Here is a 15,574-nt window from a genome sequence, read left to right as displayed (position 1 = left end):
ACTCTCACACATAAATGCCTCCAAGAATTTGCTTTCACCTTATAACACATACAGTGCTCTCATGTTTTATTAGTGTTATATGTACGTCTGCATAGGTTAAAGTCTTGAGTAATAAATTAAAATATTTTCAAAGCGAATTTCCGCGCTTTTATTCAAACACACATCTAAGCAGCATCAAGTGCAATACACGCATAAGATACACATTTTAAACAAGAGATAAAAGCATATTTACACGACTTTGAACTTTGTACACCGGGGAAAAATAGAGCAATAGATATTTACACTGAGAGTAGTATGTCTCTAAAATTGTTGCAAAAAGGGAGTTGTTAAGCTGAACGCACAACCCATTCACTTGGAATATTTATTTTCTGGAAATTAATATTATATCTGAAATACTAAACAATAGAAAATTATTGAGTCAATGCCTCTTTTAGTGAAATTAACGTATACCTTTTCTCAAACAAACATCGTGAGAATTAGAATATTACTCGAGTCTATTCTTTAATTTGGATGGTCATTAGCTTAATAATAGACCATTAAGTTACACTACAGGTGATGAGGTATACAAAATTTAAATATCCAAGTGTTAGATTATCCCAAGGAACAACAAATTAGATTTGAAGGAGAAACAGAGAGAACATTAGGATAACTCTTAATCACATATGGTAATGGAAATATAGACGAGTTCTCCCGTATTTGGTCTTCGTTATCACAACAACATGAAAAAATGGTCAAAAGGAAGTCTGATGTAGATAATTATAGATCGAACCAAACAAATTACTGAAAGTGTATGAAAGCACGTAAGGCTCTACCCACACCGAATTAGTCATAAACGTCTTTGAAAGTATTTTGGTCTAACCCAAACCAAGCGGACAGCGTTTTTGTCTCGTCTTGTTCGGTGTGGGTTGTCACATATGAAGCTAAGGGCTGGTGTCGTATCAGTCAAGAAAATGCGTCTTATAAAATCATATCCCGAATATTTCTCAGAAAAAACTCAGATGTTTAGAAAATAGGATCAGAACAGATCAAAATTGACGACTTCTTCTTGCTCACTTACTGACCCAAATAAGAATATTCCAAACTTAGGATTTAGATTAAAATTATATTCTGTTATAGTAATCCAAATCTTTGTATTTGAGTTAGTAAACAATATATATGACTTACCTCATTGAGAATAGTTCTGGACAATTGAAAGAATCCATTCTAAAAAAAAAAAATAATTTTTTTTAAATAAATAGTATTTTATTAGTCCTTAATGCACTTCAAAAATATGTTTACCTTTTCTATCTAGATTAACTACTCTATATATCCTAAGAACGTTATCCAACTAAAGCTGATTACTGAGCATAAAATTTAATACAGCACTACTAATATTTTATAGTCGCTTTATACGCAACCGATAAGTTCTAAGCACAACACACCACTACCGTGAAGAATATTATGGGAAAACTCCAACAACTCATTTTCATTAATTCACATGTGCACTGTGATGTGTTATCATACGCGTATGTATGTGTGTGGTTGGTGCGCTGGTTGCACGCATGTTTATAACCGTATCATATATTTACGCTGCTTCACCTTTTAATCTGCAGAGCAAAAGTTGCAGCAAAGTTTTTCCGCGTCAATTTAATTAATGTTCATATTCATTAGCGCTGTTTTTATTTGTACGAGTATATCCAGGTATTGTTGTTATTTGTTGTACGCGCATGAAATATGCTGAAAATAGCTTTGGTTTAAATTAAAAATGCATTAGCGTTTGCTAAGACGCACTATAAGCTATTTCGTTCTCATTACATTGACCCTGATAATTGTGAGAATTTTAGTGGAAAGCAAATATCACCCTAATACTGCAGAAGTAGTTTGTTACACTCATCAGGTGTTTTAGAACAATACAAATTAAATTATTACTGGACTGATCAAATAAAAATTTTGGAAACTTTCAATTAATAGAGCCTTCAATCTTTTCATGCTCTTAATACAATAAGTATACATATTTCTCTCCCGCATAAAAATCAGTAGAATTTCTAGAATATTCTTTAAAACGAAATAAAATTAAATATGGTGATTTGAAGAGTGGTGTCCTTTCTTCACCGTTATACTTTGAGACACCCTCTAACACAGGAGAAAATATCGAACATCCCATACCTGGTTGATTACAAGATAACTGCGGACCACTCTAACTAAGGTACTAACTAAAACTCAACTAAGGAAATCAGACCTATTCTTATCAAGCTCAAAAAGAAGCATTTTCTAACAAGAGGTTGAAGTATTGCAGACTTAGATTTGAATCTAAAACGAGGATTTTAAAACTGAGGTTTTAATAATTTTACTAATTTGCATCTGTAGTCTCCCATATCTGATGCCCTGGCATTCAAAACAATTCATTAAATAATTATAATCTCTGATTTCTTATCACTTAACAGGCTACTCCTAAGACTAATCAATCTAACAGATTTATTCTTTTGTTATAACTAAAGATTGGAACAAGGAAATATTGGTAGTTTCAATATACTTTTGACCATGAATCCATCCCACATTCGCACTCAATAAAACTCCACATCAGAGAATACCACACTTGTTTAAATCAACATCAAAAAAGGATTTTTTCCTCTATCTGTCTTGGCATTCCACAAGTAACGATTCCTTTACCTACTCATTTCGCTCGCCACTATCCCAAAAGGCAAAAGATTTTAATTTAATTTTATATCAATTAAATTTATAAAAAAATAGGTTTCATAAATTGTTTAATTAAAATATTCAGTCGAGTGATAATGTCATTTTAAAATGATAGTGGGGAAACAATCCTTAGTAAATTTGATCTCTCTATCATAGTGTATAAAAAAGAAGAAATAACAACTACTACGGTAAGAAACTGGATTCCAATAAAACTGACATTATTTTTATGTAAAATTTTTTGTTTGGTTTGAAAAAGTAATTAATGAAAAAATTTATGAAATTTAAATATCTTAGTATTAGACAGCTATTTTTCAATGTACTCTTAATAAGAAAATATTAGCAATAAAATAAATTATGTAAATTAAAATATAATAAAATATAAAACAAAAAAAAAGTAAAAATAAAAGAAATGAAATTATATTCAATAAAGCATAAATAAGCACCCCTTAACTCACCTGCGCATGTTGTTTACGCCCTTGCTTTGATATAAGCCTATACAGCAATATTTGTTCCTGCATGTGCGCCGCTATGCGAATAACGAAAGAAACGATCGTACGACGCGCACACATTTCACAAATTAAATAAACAGAATAATATGCACCAATTTTTTCAGCATTTAATACAAATAATTTTTAGCAAAATCACTTTACACAACACTTTGTAACAATACACATATTATTACTGCAATAATAATACTTTTCAAGAGCACAAATTGAAAATATAAATGAAAATATTCCAGTTCACACTGCATTTTTGTTGTTCTTCACACTTCCCACTTGACACCGGAATTTCTGCACTATTTTCCCTCACAAATTCATAATATTTTAACACTCAGCCAATTTTCACTAAACACTTCTATGATTTTACATTGTATTAACACAATAAACCACTTAAAATACTTTAATTAATAATTTCACAACGCGTTTACTAATATTTTTCACGCACCACGACACAGACGCGCAATAGCACCGTTGACCGTCCGCTAGAGTAAATTCCAATTGATACTGCGCTCACTAATTTGCATTGAGAGTTGTGGAGAGTTCCCCACAGTGGGGTGATGCTGTTGTGTTTGTTGTATGTGCTGGAGTCTGGTGTGTGGTATATGTGGATAATGTGTGCTGTTTTGTGTGTGCCTACTCTCCTTCGCTATTGCACTGCGCTGCATAGCGTAGGGGTAATGCACGGCGTCACATGAATTGCTGTGGTTTTTGTTTCTCCTTTGGAATGTTGCTTGTTGTTTGTATGTTTCGTGAATAATCACCTTTTTTTGGCGATTGAGGTGTCAAATGGAAGAGTAATAAACTCTACAGCGATGGTGTTACCACTTGATATTTGATTTAATAATTTTTATGTTAAAATACTTATATATAGACGAAATAAAAATGTTGCAAAATATATATTTTTGAAGTGAAACTAATAAATTAGAATTATTAGTACAGTTTTTTGCAGAAAAATATAAAATGGATATATTTTTTACTTTTCCAATATTTATAATGTGATAGTCATACCATTTATCATATTACTTTAGGAAATGTTATAGAAAGAAAGAAATATTTGGATAATGATTATTGCTCGAATATCAAGAAATTGTACATATTAATTAATATATTTTAAAAATGTAAGAAAGTTAAAGTTTTAAATTTTTTCAACCTTTCTCTCCGAAATTTAAATAAGAAAAAATTAAATTCTATTAAATATACAGTTGTAAATATTGTAATATATTGGATACTTTAAAGAAATTTTTAGAGATATTTCTCGTTAATTCGAAAAAAATATTTACAGAAGTTCTCTATTTTAGGTTGTAAACACTTTCAAGAAAATTAATTTTTTAAGTCGTCAAGTAATATAGTAAACTGATTTTTATTGTTAACTTCCGTAATTAATTGCAGTAATGAGAAAAGTACTTTTCGAAATATTTTTGGGATCTTAACATGAGAAAGTTAATTTTTTGATAGCAAGAACTGCAGCGCTTTTGAAAGCTATTACTGACATTATGGATATATATTATGATGTTATAAAGCCTATACTCGTATTTGATTGAAATTAACATAAACTGAGATTTTCTCAAATAACCTAATCATATTGCAGGATTTTTGAAAAATAGTGAAATTTCGATTTGAATTATTTTAGAAAATTTGAAATTTGAATTTAATAAATAAATAGTTTTATATCGGCAGGCTGACAAGTCCGTATCGCTTTAAAACAAAACGCTGTTTACGTGAAATATTTGATTTTGTTATTCAAGGTAGTTAGCAATAAGGGTAATGCACAGATTATACTGATTTTCGAATTTGTCGATTTGTCATTTTAATGTCTAATTTTGATTAATTTTTGCCAGTAATCTCCTAACATTTGAAAGCAAGAAAAATGAGTTTTTGACCAGATCCATAATATGTGGTTTCTCTTTTCCAGCTATTCACTGAAAATTGTTGAATAATGAACATTACGCCTCTCCATGCTTTGTATTCCATAAGAGCGACTTCAAGCGCCCCTTTCCTACTCAGCAAGATATCGGTTCAACAAACGGTGCCCATTTTTTTATATAACTGACAGTTTATTCGGAGTTTTGCTAAAGAGCATTAAGCACACAATTTTGAAAGCGATAATCATTAAAGGACTTTCCAAACACCAAAAATACAATTTATGACGATATACTTAATGGGGTTCAGTTAATGTTTGATGCTTCAAAAGTTAGTTGGGTAGGATATCCCAACGGAAGAGCTTATCAGACACCTAGGGTTGACTTCGAATTAAGGCACATTTTCACTTCCGTAAGAGTGACCCAAACAGCCAATGCATTGCAATGCAGAGCAAACTCAACAGTGAGAACAAAGAATTCTTCCATTACCCCGATAAGTTCCTTAGTGTCATACCTAAATGGCAGTCTCTAATTCAATTTGATAATTCGGCATGATAAGTCATCCGTTCATTTTGACCTTCTCCAAGTAGTCGATGTAGTCAAAAAAAGTCATATTATGAAATTTTGAAACCCACCTAACCCCTTAAGAAATCATAAGCCACCTACTAAAACTAACGGGTGATTTTTTTGAGGTTAGGATTTTCATGCATTAGTATTTGACAGATCACGTGGGATTTCAGACATGGTGACAAAGAGAAAGATGCTCAGTATGCTTTGACATTTCATCATGAATAGACTTACTAACGAGCAACGCTTGCAAATCATTGAATTTTATTACCAAAATCAGTGTTCGGTTCGAAATGTGTTTATCGACAAATTTTGTTCAGCGATGAGGCTCATTTCTGGTTGAATGGCTACGTAAATAAGCAAAATTGCCGCATTTGGGGTGAAGAGCAACCAGAAGCCGTTCAAGAACTGCCCATGCATCCCGAAAAATGCACTGTTTGGTGTGGTTTGTACGCTGGTGGAATCATTGGACCGTATTTTTTCAAAGATGCTGTTGGACGCAACGTTACGGTGAATGGCGATCGCTATCGTTCGATGCTAACAAACTTTTTGTTGCCAAAAATGGAAGAACTGAACTTGGTTGACATGTGGTTTCAACAAGATGGCGCTACATGCCACACAGCTCGCGATTCTATGGCCATTTTGAGGGAAAACTTCGGAGAACAATTCATCTCAAGAAATGGACCCGTAAGTTGGCCACCAAGATCATGCGATTTAACGCCTTTAGACTATTTTTTGTGGGGCTACGTCAAGTCTAAAGTCTACAGAAATAAGCCAGCAACTATTCCAGCTTTGGAAGACAACATTTCCGAAGAAATTCGGGCTATTCCGGCCGAAATGCTCGAAAAAGTTGCCCAAAATTGGACTTTCCGAATGGACCACCTAAGACGCAGCCGCGGTCAACATTTAAATGAAATTATCTTCAAAAAGTAAATGTCATGAACCAATCTAACGTTTCAAATAAAGAACCGATGAGATTTTGCAAATTTTATGCGTTTTTTTTTTTTTAAAAAGTTATCAAGCTCTTAAAAAATCACCCTTTATTTGTACGATACTTAGTTTAACTCAGAAGCTGTTTTAGTTGCTTGACTTATCTAAAATCAAGTTATCTAGAGATTGCATACAAAGGACCTTAAATGAAGATTCGTCATTTGAAATTACACTTTTCTATTTTCTGACTAATTTTCCTGAGAGGGAATCCGTGAAAGATTATGTATCAAATTAGCTTCAAATCATCGAAAAAACAGTGTTTGTCTAGTTTCTCAAAAAAACTAAATTTTGGAAAATGGTGATTTATTTCTCACCATAGCCTGCTACTAGCTCGATACACTTGAACGACAATATAATACAGTTCTAAGATCTGAGAATGAAAAAAGGTGTCTAAGATTATATTTTTATATGATGAACTTGAATCTTTATGAAGATTTTGCTACTTCAGCTTTGGTTTCGTTACATTGATTGCATAACTCAGTCTGACTTCAGATCTTTGAGAAATAATATATTTCTTTAAAACTGCATTTTAGAATAAGTAGTAAGTGAGTAAAATTGATGGATACAAAATTAAAGATTTCTCCTTAACATAGATATCACATATATCAGTATGTAACCATCAAAAATCATGAGAACATATCAGTTGTAAATCTCACAGCGATTGAATTCACTCAACTGCACAGAGCATCACCATAATCCTTAGGCGTTTTATAAGTCTATCAATATTTCATACACACACCCCCAAAAATATTTGAAATGAAACATTTATTTTCAACTGTCCGCCTATGAGCACACAGCCAAAGCTGATTGCGCTTTACTATGCTGTTATGCTGCTTCCTACATCATTTTGATTTTCAGCATCATTTTTTTTTTGTGCGCCGCATGAGTGTTGGCCGATTTCCATTTGAACAATTTTATGGAGTTTGCCGCTACTTCCGATTCGCTCAAATTAATTTCGGCGACATGAAATGGGTTTGACAATTTTTGCATAAATTATATTTCATGCTTGTACGATTTCAATGCCAACAGAAAACAAGCGGCTTGTACAACACCAAAAAATACACATATGTAAATGCATGGATATAATCGCATGAAAACTTTTGCAAATCTATTTGTGTTCAAAAGAAAATCTTTTAGCCGATCAAATGACAGATGGTTGATAGTATGCATGATTCATGAACATCCATACATACATACACATATATATGTATCTATATTTAGGTATGTGCGAGTAAAAGTTCAACAATACTTTATAATACCCAAGAAAAGAGGGTTTCCCTCATACATACCCACACATTCACACAAATATCTCTCATATAGCATACAGATGGCAACATAATATACTGGAAATATCCATAAGGAAAAAGTTGCTTGATTGTTAAGAAAGTAAAGCGTAGTAAAAAGGTGGATAAGCTTTCTTCTGTGTGTGTGTGTGGGAGAGTGAGCATGTGAATTGGGTTTATTGTATTGACATATGCGTTTTTCATGGCTTGCCTTGAGGTTAAGTTGTGGTGTGGCAACGGTTTCAGTATCGGTGTCGGTGTCGTTGTCGGTTGCGGTGTGAGGTTATAAATCAACTTTGAATTGAATTTAAATTGGGCATATGAGTTGCTCTATTGGCACTTTTTGAAGTAACTGATAACTACGTATTTGGGGATAATATATACAAATATATTTATATACAGTTTGCTTGGAAAAGTATACGTACATTTTGAGAGGAATATGAACGGTTGCAGAGAACTTTAGACAGTGAAGTTTTGAAGATTTTCATAAATATACGGTTAACAATTTTGTATTCCTGTTTTGAAAATAAGATTTAGTATTGGTCTGGTAAGAACCCAAACGTCAAATGTCTTGATGTGTTTATTCTGTCAGCTGATTTGAAAGCTATCACTCTAATAAACCTAACCTCCAAAAACACAAAAAACCGTAAGGAAAATATTCAAGAAATTAGTACTCAAAATAGACTTCAAGAACCACTTTTTGCTTTACTGTGTGATTAATGTGATACAGTAATCTCCGCTTAAGTGCCCCTCTTAACATGCAAACCTTTTCAGACACTTAAGCGGGAAAGGCGCTTAAGCGGAGATCACTGAAATACTTTGTAACTGCTTGTACAAATACTTTTATTGTCAAATGTATGTGGGCATAAATACCGTGTTGTTTTTGCAACATTCGATTTCGCAAAAAAAGTTTAAAAACTAAGTTCCGTTAAGGATAATCAGTCTTAAAAATACGCCCGCAAATATATATGATTATTTCGACATATTGAAATGATTTATGCAGCTACATACGTATATATAATTCTATATATACCTACTTTGGTAAATATATATGTATAATATTTAAATATTGAATGCCACCTTACCACCCTCTTATGATATATTGATAAACATTTGGAGTTGTTTTGAAAAGTATCCACATCAAACGCTGAAAACCGCAAACCGATTTGAATTAATCTCCATGACATGTATCATATCATCTTTCAGCTGACAGTCAGTGCGAAATTTGACGGTATTTTTATATACATTGGCATCATTATTCAAAAGGCGTAAAAAAAACTAGGTATATTCGATTTGTCAAATATTGAAGAGTGCAGATTCGAACAAACAACCCAATATATATAGTTATAGCACTTTAAATAAATATTTACATACTCTATAGTATTGAATTATACAGACGAAGAAGTTCTCAAATATATATCACAATAACAAGTAAACAAGTATCACCTCAGACACCGCTATCCAGGCCTTATGAATTTCGCGGCTATGTATACAGCGTTACAGAGCTCGTATCTGGCAAATCCAATGCATCCTTGAAAGTTCTTGACATAACCTACAAAACGACGCTATGCATGATTAGTTTGGATATTGCGTTCAACAGTTATAGACGTGTAAACATGGGGTTCACTAACCGCGTCATTTCCATCGTTGAAGGCAAATCCGCAAGAGATACCTTCCGTGAGATTAATGGCGTTTTGGGGGATGGTACTCTATCACTTCAAACTGCGAAGGAATGGACGATTCAGAGCGGGTGAAAACGACACCATGGATAATGAGCTGCCATCTACCATCTACTCCGAACAACTGGACCTCTTGAAGCAGGCGATCGACCACAAGCGTCCAGAATTGGCCAACATTGGATGTAGTGTTCCACCAGGATAACGTCAGACCACCCACTTCGTTGTTGACTCGTTAGAAGCTACGGGAGCTCGGATGTGAGGTTTTATCGCATCCACCATATAGCCCGGACATAGTGCCACGTGATTACCACCTGTTCCTGAGCATGGCAAACGCCCTTGGCGGTGTAAAGTTGAACACAAAAGAGGCTTGTGAAAATTGGCTGCGCGAATTCTTCGAAAATAAGGAGGGGGATTCTACCAGTGGGTATTATGAAGTTGCCGTCTAGATGGAAACAAATTATCGAACGAAACGTCGCATGTTTGAAATAAATCCGATCACTGTACCACTTTTTATAAAGCTTTGAATAAAGAGTAAAACACCGGAAGGAGATATGTGCTGAGCTAATAATAAGAATATAGCTCATAAAACACATATAAAGGGTACTCCATTTCGAGGATTTCTTTCTTAAAGAAAAAACACAGAAAACTCAAATTTAGCTGGAAATGTTTATTATCATTCGAAAGAACATTCTTTGCCATTTATTTTTTGAAGATTATCTCTTTCAATTGACCGCGGCTTCGTCTCAGGTAGTCCATCCGTTCCAATTTTCGGAGACTCGTTCGAGCATTTCCAGTCCGCAAACCACACCAACCCTTCTTTTTTGGATGAAATGGTAGCTCTTGAATCTCTTCAGGTTGCTCTTTGGCCGAAATGGGGGAATTTTTCTTGCTTACATACTCATTAAGCCCGAACTTTGTTCATCGCTGAGCAGAATTTGGGTCGAAAACATCGCATGAACGTTCATGAGCCCATGGAGCGAAGCGCTGTCGCTTGGGAAGGTCGAGTGTCTTCAGTTTTTAAAGCTGTGTTGTGTGCGCTTTCAATTTAAGATCTCGACGTAAAATGCGCCAAGTCGTTCCATACGTCAGTCCGAGCAGCTGCGAACGACGCCGAATAGACTCTCTTCAGGTACATTCTCAGCTACGGCTGCTACATTTTCTGCACTGCATGCTGGACGTGGTCTATTTGGTCGAATATTATCCTATAATTAATACTGGGTCTGAAGATGGGTGATAGTGTTGCGAATAGTACGCTCAGTAGGATGATTATATTGATCATAAGTTAAGCGAGTCGTATACGCGTGATCCGTCAAAAAAATACTATTGAAAAAGTACATCTACTTGGATCACCCGATAGAACTTGATTCGCAGATCAAATCCACGTAAATTAACTTTTCACAATTTTTTTTTAATTAATTTTATTTGAAATATAAATATACGTATACATATATGTCTGTTCCAAGCAAGGGTTGGGTGAATAGTTTCACTCATTTCGCTTTACTCTTTCCTCTCTTGCCCTTTTTGCTCTTCTTCTTGAATGGTCCGAGACCGCGGCGTACCATTAGGCCACGCCACCAAGCCTGAATCCGAACTGCGCATTCCACACGGTGGATCTGCTGTTCATACAACTGCCGCTCCTCCTCCTTCTCAGCCAAGTAATCGCGAACGAATTTCTGCCTTTCGGCATACGTTTCTCGATGGCGTTCCAGTGACTTTTGCAGCTTCAGTATTTGACGCTCTTTCGCCTGTGTCTCCGCGCACTTGATCTCCATTACACGCGCGTACTTCTGCTGCCAAGCGGCGATTTGCGCATTCAACTCAGCAAATTGCTTCACACTGAACTTGTCCACTTGCACAATGATGCGCTCCTCACCGTCAATACGTCGACATAAGTCAGCGATTTGTTGTTGTAATGTGCGTTCCTCATTAGCGCCGACAATACTCGCCTGCGTGTAGCGATTCTCCTCCCAGCGTTGCACCAAACGCAACTCCAATTCGTTAAGTAGACGTACGTTACGTAGATTGTGACGTAGTGTAGCAATGCAGTCGTCCTGTTCCGCTATGCGTGTTTTAGCCGCTTGCTGCTCCTCGGCTAATTGTATTTTGAGCGCTTTGAGTGCTTCTTTGTTTGCATTCAACTGGTCTAACGCCTGCTCTACTTCATTTTTATCTGGCTTTTGTGCTTCGATTACGCTGTACAACTGGTCGTGTGTTCGTACAGGGTCCTCTGTAACATCGGTAGTGTCGAGCTCGAGTTCTGCCAGCGCTGTACCGTAAATTTTTTGCAGCAAAGTCAGCTCTTGATCCAACCTTATTTCATTTAACATTTTTTCGTTGAGCACAGCTTCAGCGCCATCGAGGGTGTGACTAGTTCCTTTTCTGGAACTCCGTCGTGCGCTCGGTTCGTACTTCGGTGTACTTTCCTTTTTGGGCGCACAGTATCTGGCGTTTATTCGCTGGCTACGTTGGTAAATACTTAGCTTCCTAATTGTTTCGGTGTAAACCGCAGACAGTAGTGACTTCCGCAAGGCATTTGCTTCTAAGGGCGGATGCACAAAGTTTTCGAGCTGTGTGATGTGCTTCATTGTGGATGGTGTACTGTTGTGTTAAAGCAGTTCGCAGCGCGACAGTAACTGTAGGTCTGTTAACTTTGTGTGTTTATTTTAGGAAAGTAAACAATATGAATACGTTTCTAAGGCGATAGTTACTAAGAAATCAATAGATATAATGAATCATATTTCGGTGGATGAATATATCATTTCTGATTAGGGTTGTATTTTGTTATTTTCCTTTGCTTTCCACCGATAATGAAGCATAAGTTCTTGAAAAAGATGATTTAACAGCGAATCAAATACAAGATTTACCTCTTAAGCAAGTGAAGTCGAGTGGAACTTGATTCTACTAAAACATGGGTTTGCTTTCGCAACTAATTCTAATTGCATTTGGCAATTTGCTTTCGATTTAAAAATGGTTTAACTTGAAAACGATCGAAAACACTCATCCATGTTGATTATGTATCTATATATTGAATTTCCTTTAAGTACTGTTGGAGGCTATAGTCATCAGCTACCAGAATATAATGCTGAGGAAAACAAAAATATAATGCTGAGGAATCGCAATCAATATCTAAACATAGGAATCTAATACAGAGAATCCACTCCCAAAAAGGTTAAAAAGTAATATAAAATAATAGTTTCATACAAAATATGTAGTGGCTAAATATGTAGTGGCTAAGTGGCTTTAGAACAACTAATATTACTGAGGATTGTAGTTGCTTTTGCTCTCCTTCTTTGATAGATAGACGTGACTCAAAACCAATCGTACAAAGTTCAACTGTCCACCTCAAATCTTTAACTTTGAATATAGAAATTTGAAAAAAGAAAATGAATGAGAAAAGTGTCTATGCTCAGTATGACTCGTGCAAAGGTTAGATCAGGTTAAATGGTCTATAATTGGTACGATTGATTGTACGATGACGCAACGATTCCACTTGGACGCTGGCCCAAGCAAAAAACACTCCATGTAATGGATCGAAAACCCACTCATAGTCCAGCGCTGGAGAGCAAGTAGACTACAGACAACTGAATCGTCTCCAATCAAGTTCCAATATGACCAGAGTGCCTACTCTAGCAGCTTATCGACTTATTAGATGAAAGGGATTCTCTCTGAATTACATTAAAATATCTGAGAGATTTGCCGATATTTTTTGTAAAAGAATTACCCTTAGGCACTGAGTTCTTCATGTTGGATATGGGGCGGAGCCAGACCCACTTAAAATTTTGTATACCAATTTGGGTGGGGCCCTTCTTTACCTTCTTTATAATGATATTTAAGGTTTCTGGTGTTTTCCCTTACTGAATTAAAGCATTTTTAGTAGTTTTCAACATAACTATTGTATGGGAGGTGGTCGTGGTTATAATCCGATATCCTACATTTTTGGACTGTATAAAGTAGTGCCTAAAAGAAACGATTCAAGAAAGTTTGATTGATATAGCTTAAGTAGTTTGCAAGATATGTACAAAAAACTTAGTAGGGGGCGGGGAGACGCCCACTTCTCCAAAAAAATTGCATCCAAATAAGCCCCTTCATAGTGCGATCCTTTGGCTTAGTTATGGCACTTTATGTGTTTTCGGTTTTCGCCATTTTGTGGGCGTGGCAGTGGTCCGATTTTGCCCATCTTGGAAAGCAATCTTCCAATGATGCTAAGAAACAAGTGTGCCATGTGTCATCAAGAATTTTTACTCAAGTTACAGCTTGCACAGACGTACGGACGAACAGACAGACATGCGGATTTGAACTCCACTCTTCACCCTGATCACTTTGGTATATATAACCCTATATCTAACTCGTTTAGTTTTGGTTGTTACAAACAACGGTTATGTGAACAAAACTATAATACTCTCTTTAGCAACTTTGCTGCGAGAGTATAACAAAATACAATATATTCCCAAGAAAAAGAAAACTTGAATTTGAAGCAAGAATTATTTTCAACTTTCCGAAAGGAGAAAGGATAGAAATTAAAATAAATAAAAAAGGACACTACCGCCATGTGGAATAAAAATATTTTTTCATTTTTCCGCCAATTAAATATTGTTATTTTTTATTTTAATTATCCTGAACGAGCCTTGCCCCTTAATTGACATATGGTTTATTTTTGTCAATATCAATAAAATTAAAAAAATTATTCAAAAGTGTGAAATCAAAAATTCATAGCACAAAAATATCTAATCAATATATTAAATACGATTTTTTAATGTCAAAATCAAAATGTTGTCTGAAATATCCGCAATTTAATTTTCAATTATTACACAGTTAGTTAATATCTTTTTTCAGACACTTATTGACATTTTCATGGCCTTTATTAATTTGATTAGCAATTTGATGCGTGTGTGAATATTACAAAATTGAAAAGTTATAAATTTTGTATGGCAAACAAACTGCTATATGTAAAAATACAAAAGATTTATAAAAAATGTTTTACTATTTTTGGAAAGCATATAACATTTTGCGCATTGAAGCTTGACAACTTGTTGATGGAAAAATTCCAATTTCTGTTAACTTTATGTATTTATGTATATGTAGCTTTTAGGGAATATTAAAAAAAAATTGTTTTTCATATTTGAAGGGGAAAACTATTCAATTTAAAATTTTAAATACTTTTCATTAAGCGCCCAACACTTACATACTAAATTGAGTGGGCGGCGGACTGTGTTTGCAGATATTCAATATGTAAAACACAGCTGCATGAGGCCACACACAAACATATTTACATATTTCCAGACACGTGTGTGAGAATTTTTTAAATTTTGCGCACACATTTTACCGCGGCATCCACATTTGCTGCTCATGTTGCATGGAAAATGTTGACACCTTTTGTTTGGCAGCGTGTTTGTGTGTGCACGCACACACGAGTGCATCGGAAAGTATGTGTGTAAGTGTGTGCTGTGCTGTGTGGCCATATACCGCGCGTAATGTAATGAAAAATGCGCGCATTTTATTTTGACGTGAAAACTATCAAAGCGTAGTTTTTCAACAGCGGCGTCGACATTGCCAACAACTGCTGCTGCTACTGCTGCTAAGCATAACGGCAACATGCATTGATGAAAAAAATATGTTGGAATACTTAAAATAAAAAGTATAAAATATAGAAAACATAGTCAACGAGTGTGAAAAATATGTAAGTTCCACGTGTCTGCCCATCTAAATCAGCAGCTCATTTGTAGAAGGAGTTGCCTGCGCTGGCAATGACTCAAAACCAATTTGTTGCAAATATATATATATGTATATATATTTATATAGCTTACTAATATATAGATGTAGACATGCGTTTGGATATAAATTAAAGAGTTTCAGCAGACAAAATTGGTAGACATGTGGCAGCTATGTGAATACTCTTTAAAGTTACAGATACTTAAGGTCCAGACCCAATGCTGGCTGGCTTTATTTGCTTTGCTGTGAGAACTGTCAAAACTGAATAGAACTATACTAGAGCATATGCAAAGAGACCAAATGGAGATTTG

General features: G+C 35.0%; 2 protein-coding genes across 6 annotated transcripts in view; both read right to left on the bottom strand.

The window, feature by feature from the left end:
- The window catches only part of LOC105212012 (uncharacterized), a 463,761-nt gene that overhangs the window by 74,224 nt on the left and 373,963 nt on the right, over positions 1–15,574 (bottom strand). For 3 of the 5 annotated variants that reach the window (XM_054232153.1, XM_054232157.1, XM_054232155.1), the window contains one exon: positions 1,165–1,203. The exons of the other annotated variants lie outside the window; for them this stretch is intronic. The gene's annotated coding sequence lies outside the window, so the exon portion shown is untranslated. The remainder of the gene's footprint in view (positions 1–1,164; positions 1,204–15,574) is intronic. 5 annotated transcript variants of the gene reach the window in all.
- Positions 9,520–12,767, bottom strand: LOC105212021 (dynein regulatory complex protein 9). The gene has a single exon (XM_054232160.1). It carries the CDS (start codon positions 12,137–12,139, stop codon positions 11,042–11,044), a length of 1,098 nt encoding a protein of 365 aa, XP_054088135.1. The 5' UTR covers positions 12,140–12,767; the 3' UTR covers positions 9,520–11,041.

Source organism: Zeugodacus cucurbitae, chromosome 5 (genome assembly GCF_028554725.1).
Source record: "Zeugodacus cucurbitae isolate PBARC_wt_2022May chromosome 5, idZeuCucr1.2, whole genome shotgun sequence".
NCBI classification, from domain to species: domain Eukaryota; kingdom Metazoa; phylum Arthropoda; class Insecta; order Diptera; family Tephritidae; genus Zeugodacus; species Zeugodacus cucurbitae.
Note: the sequence above shows the minus strand (reverse complement) of the source record. Positions and strands in the feature narration are given on the sequence as shown.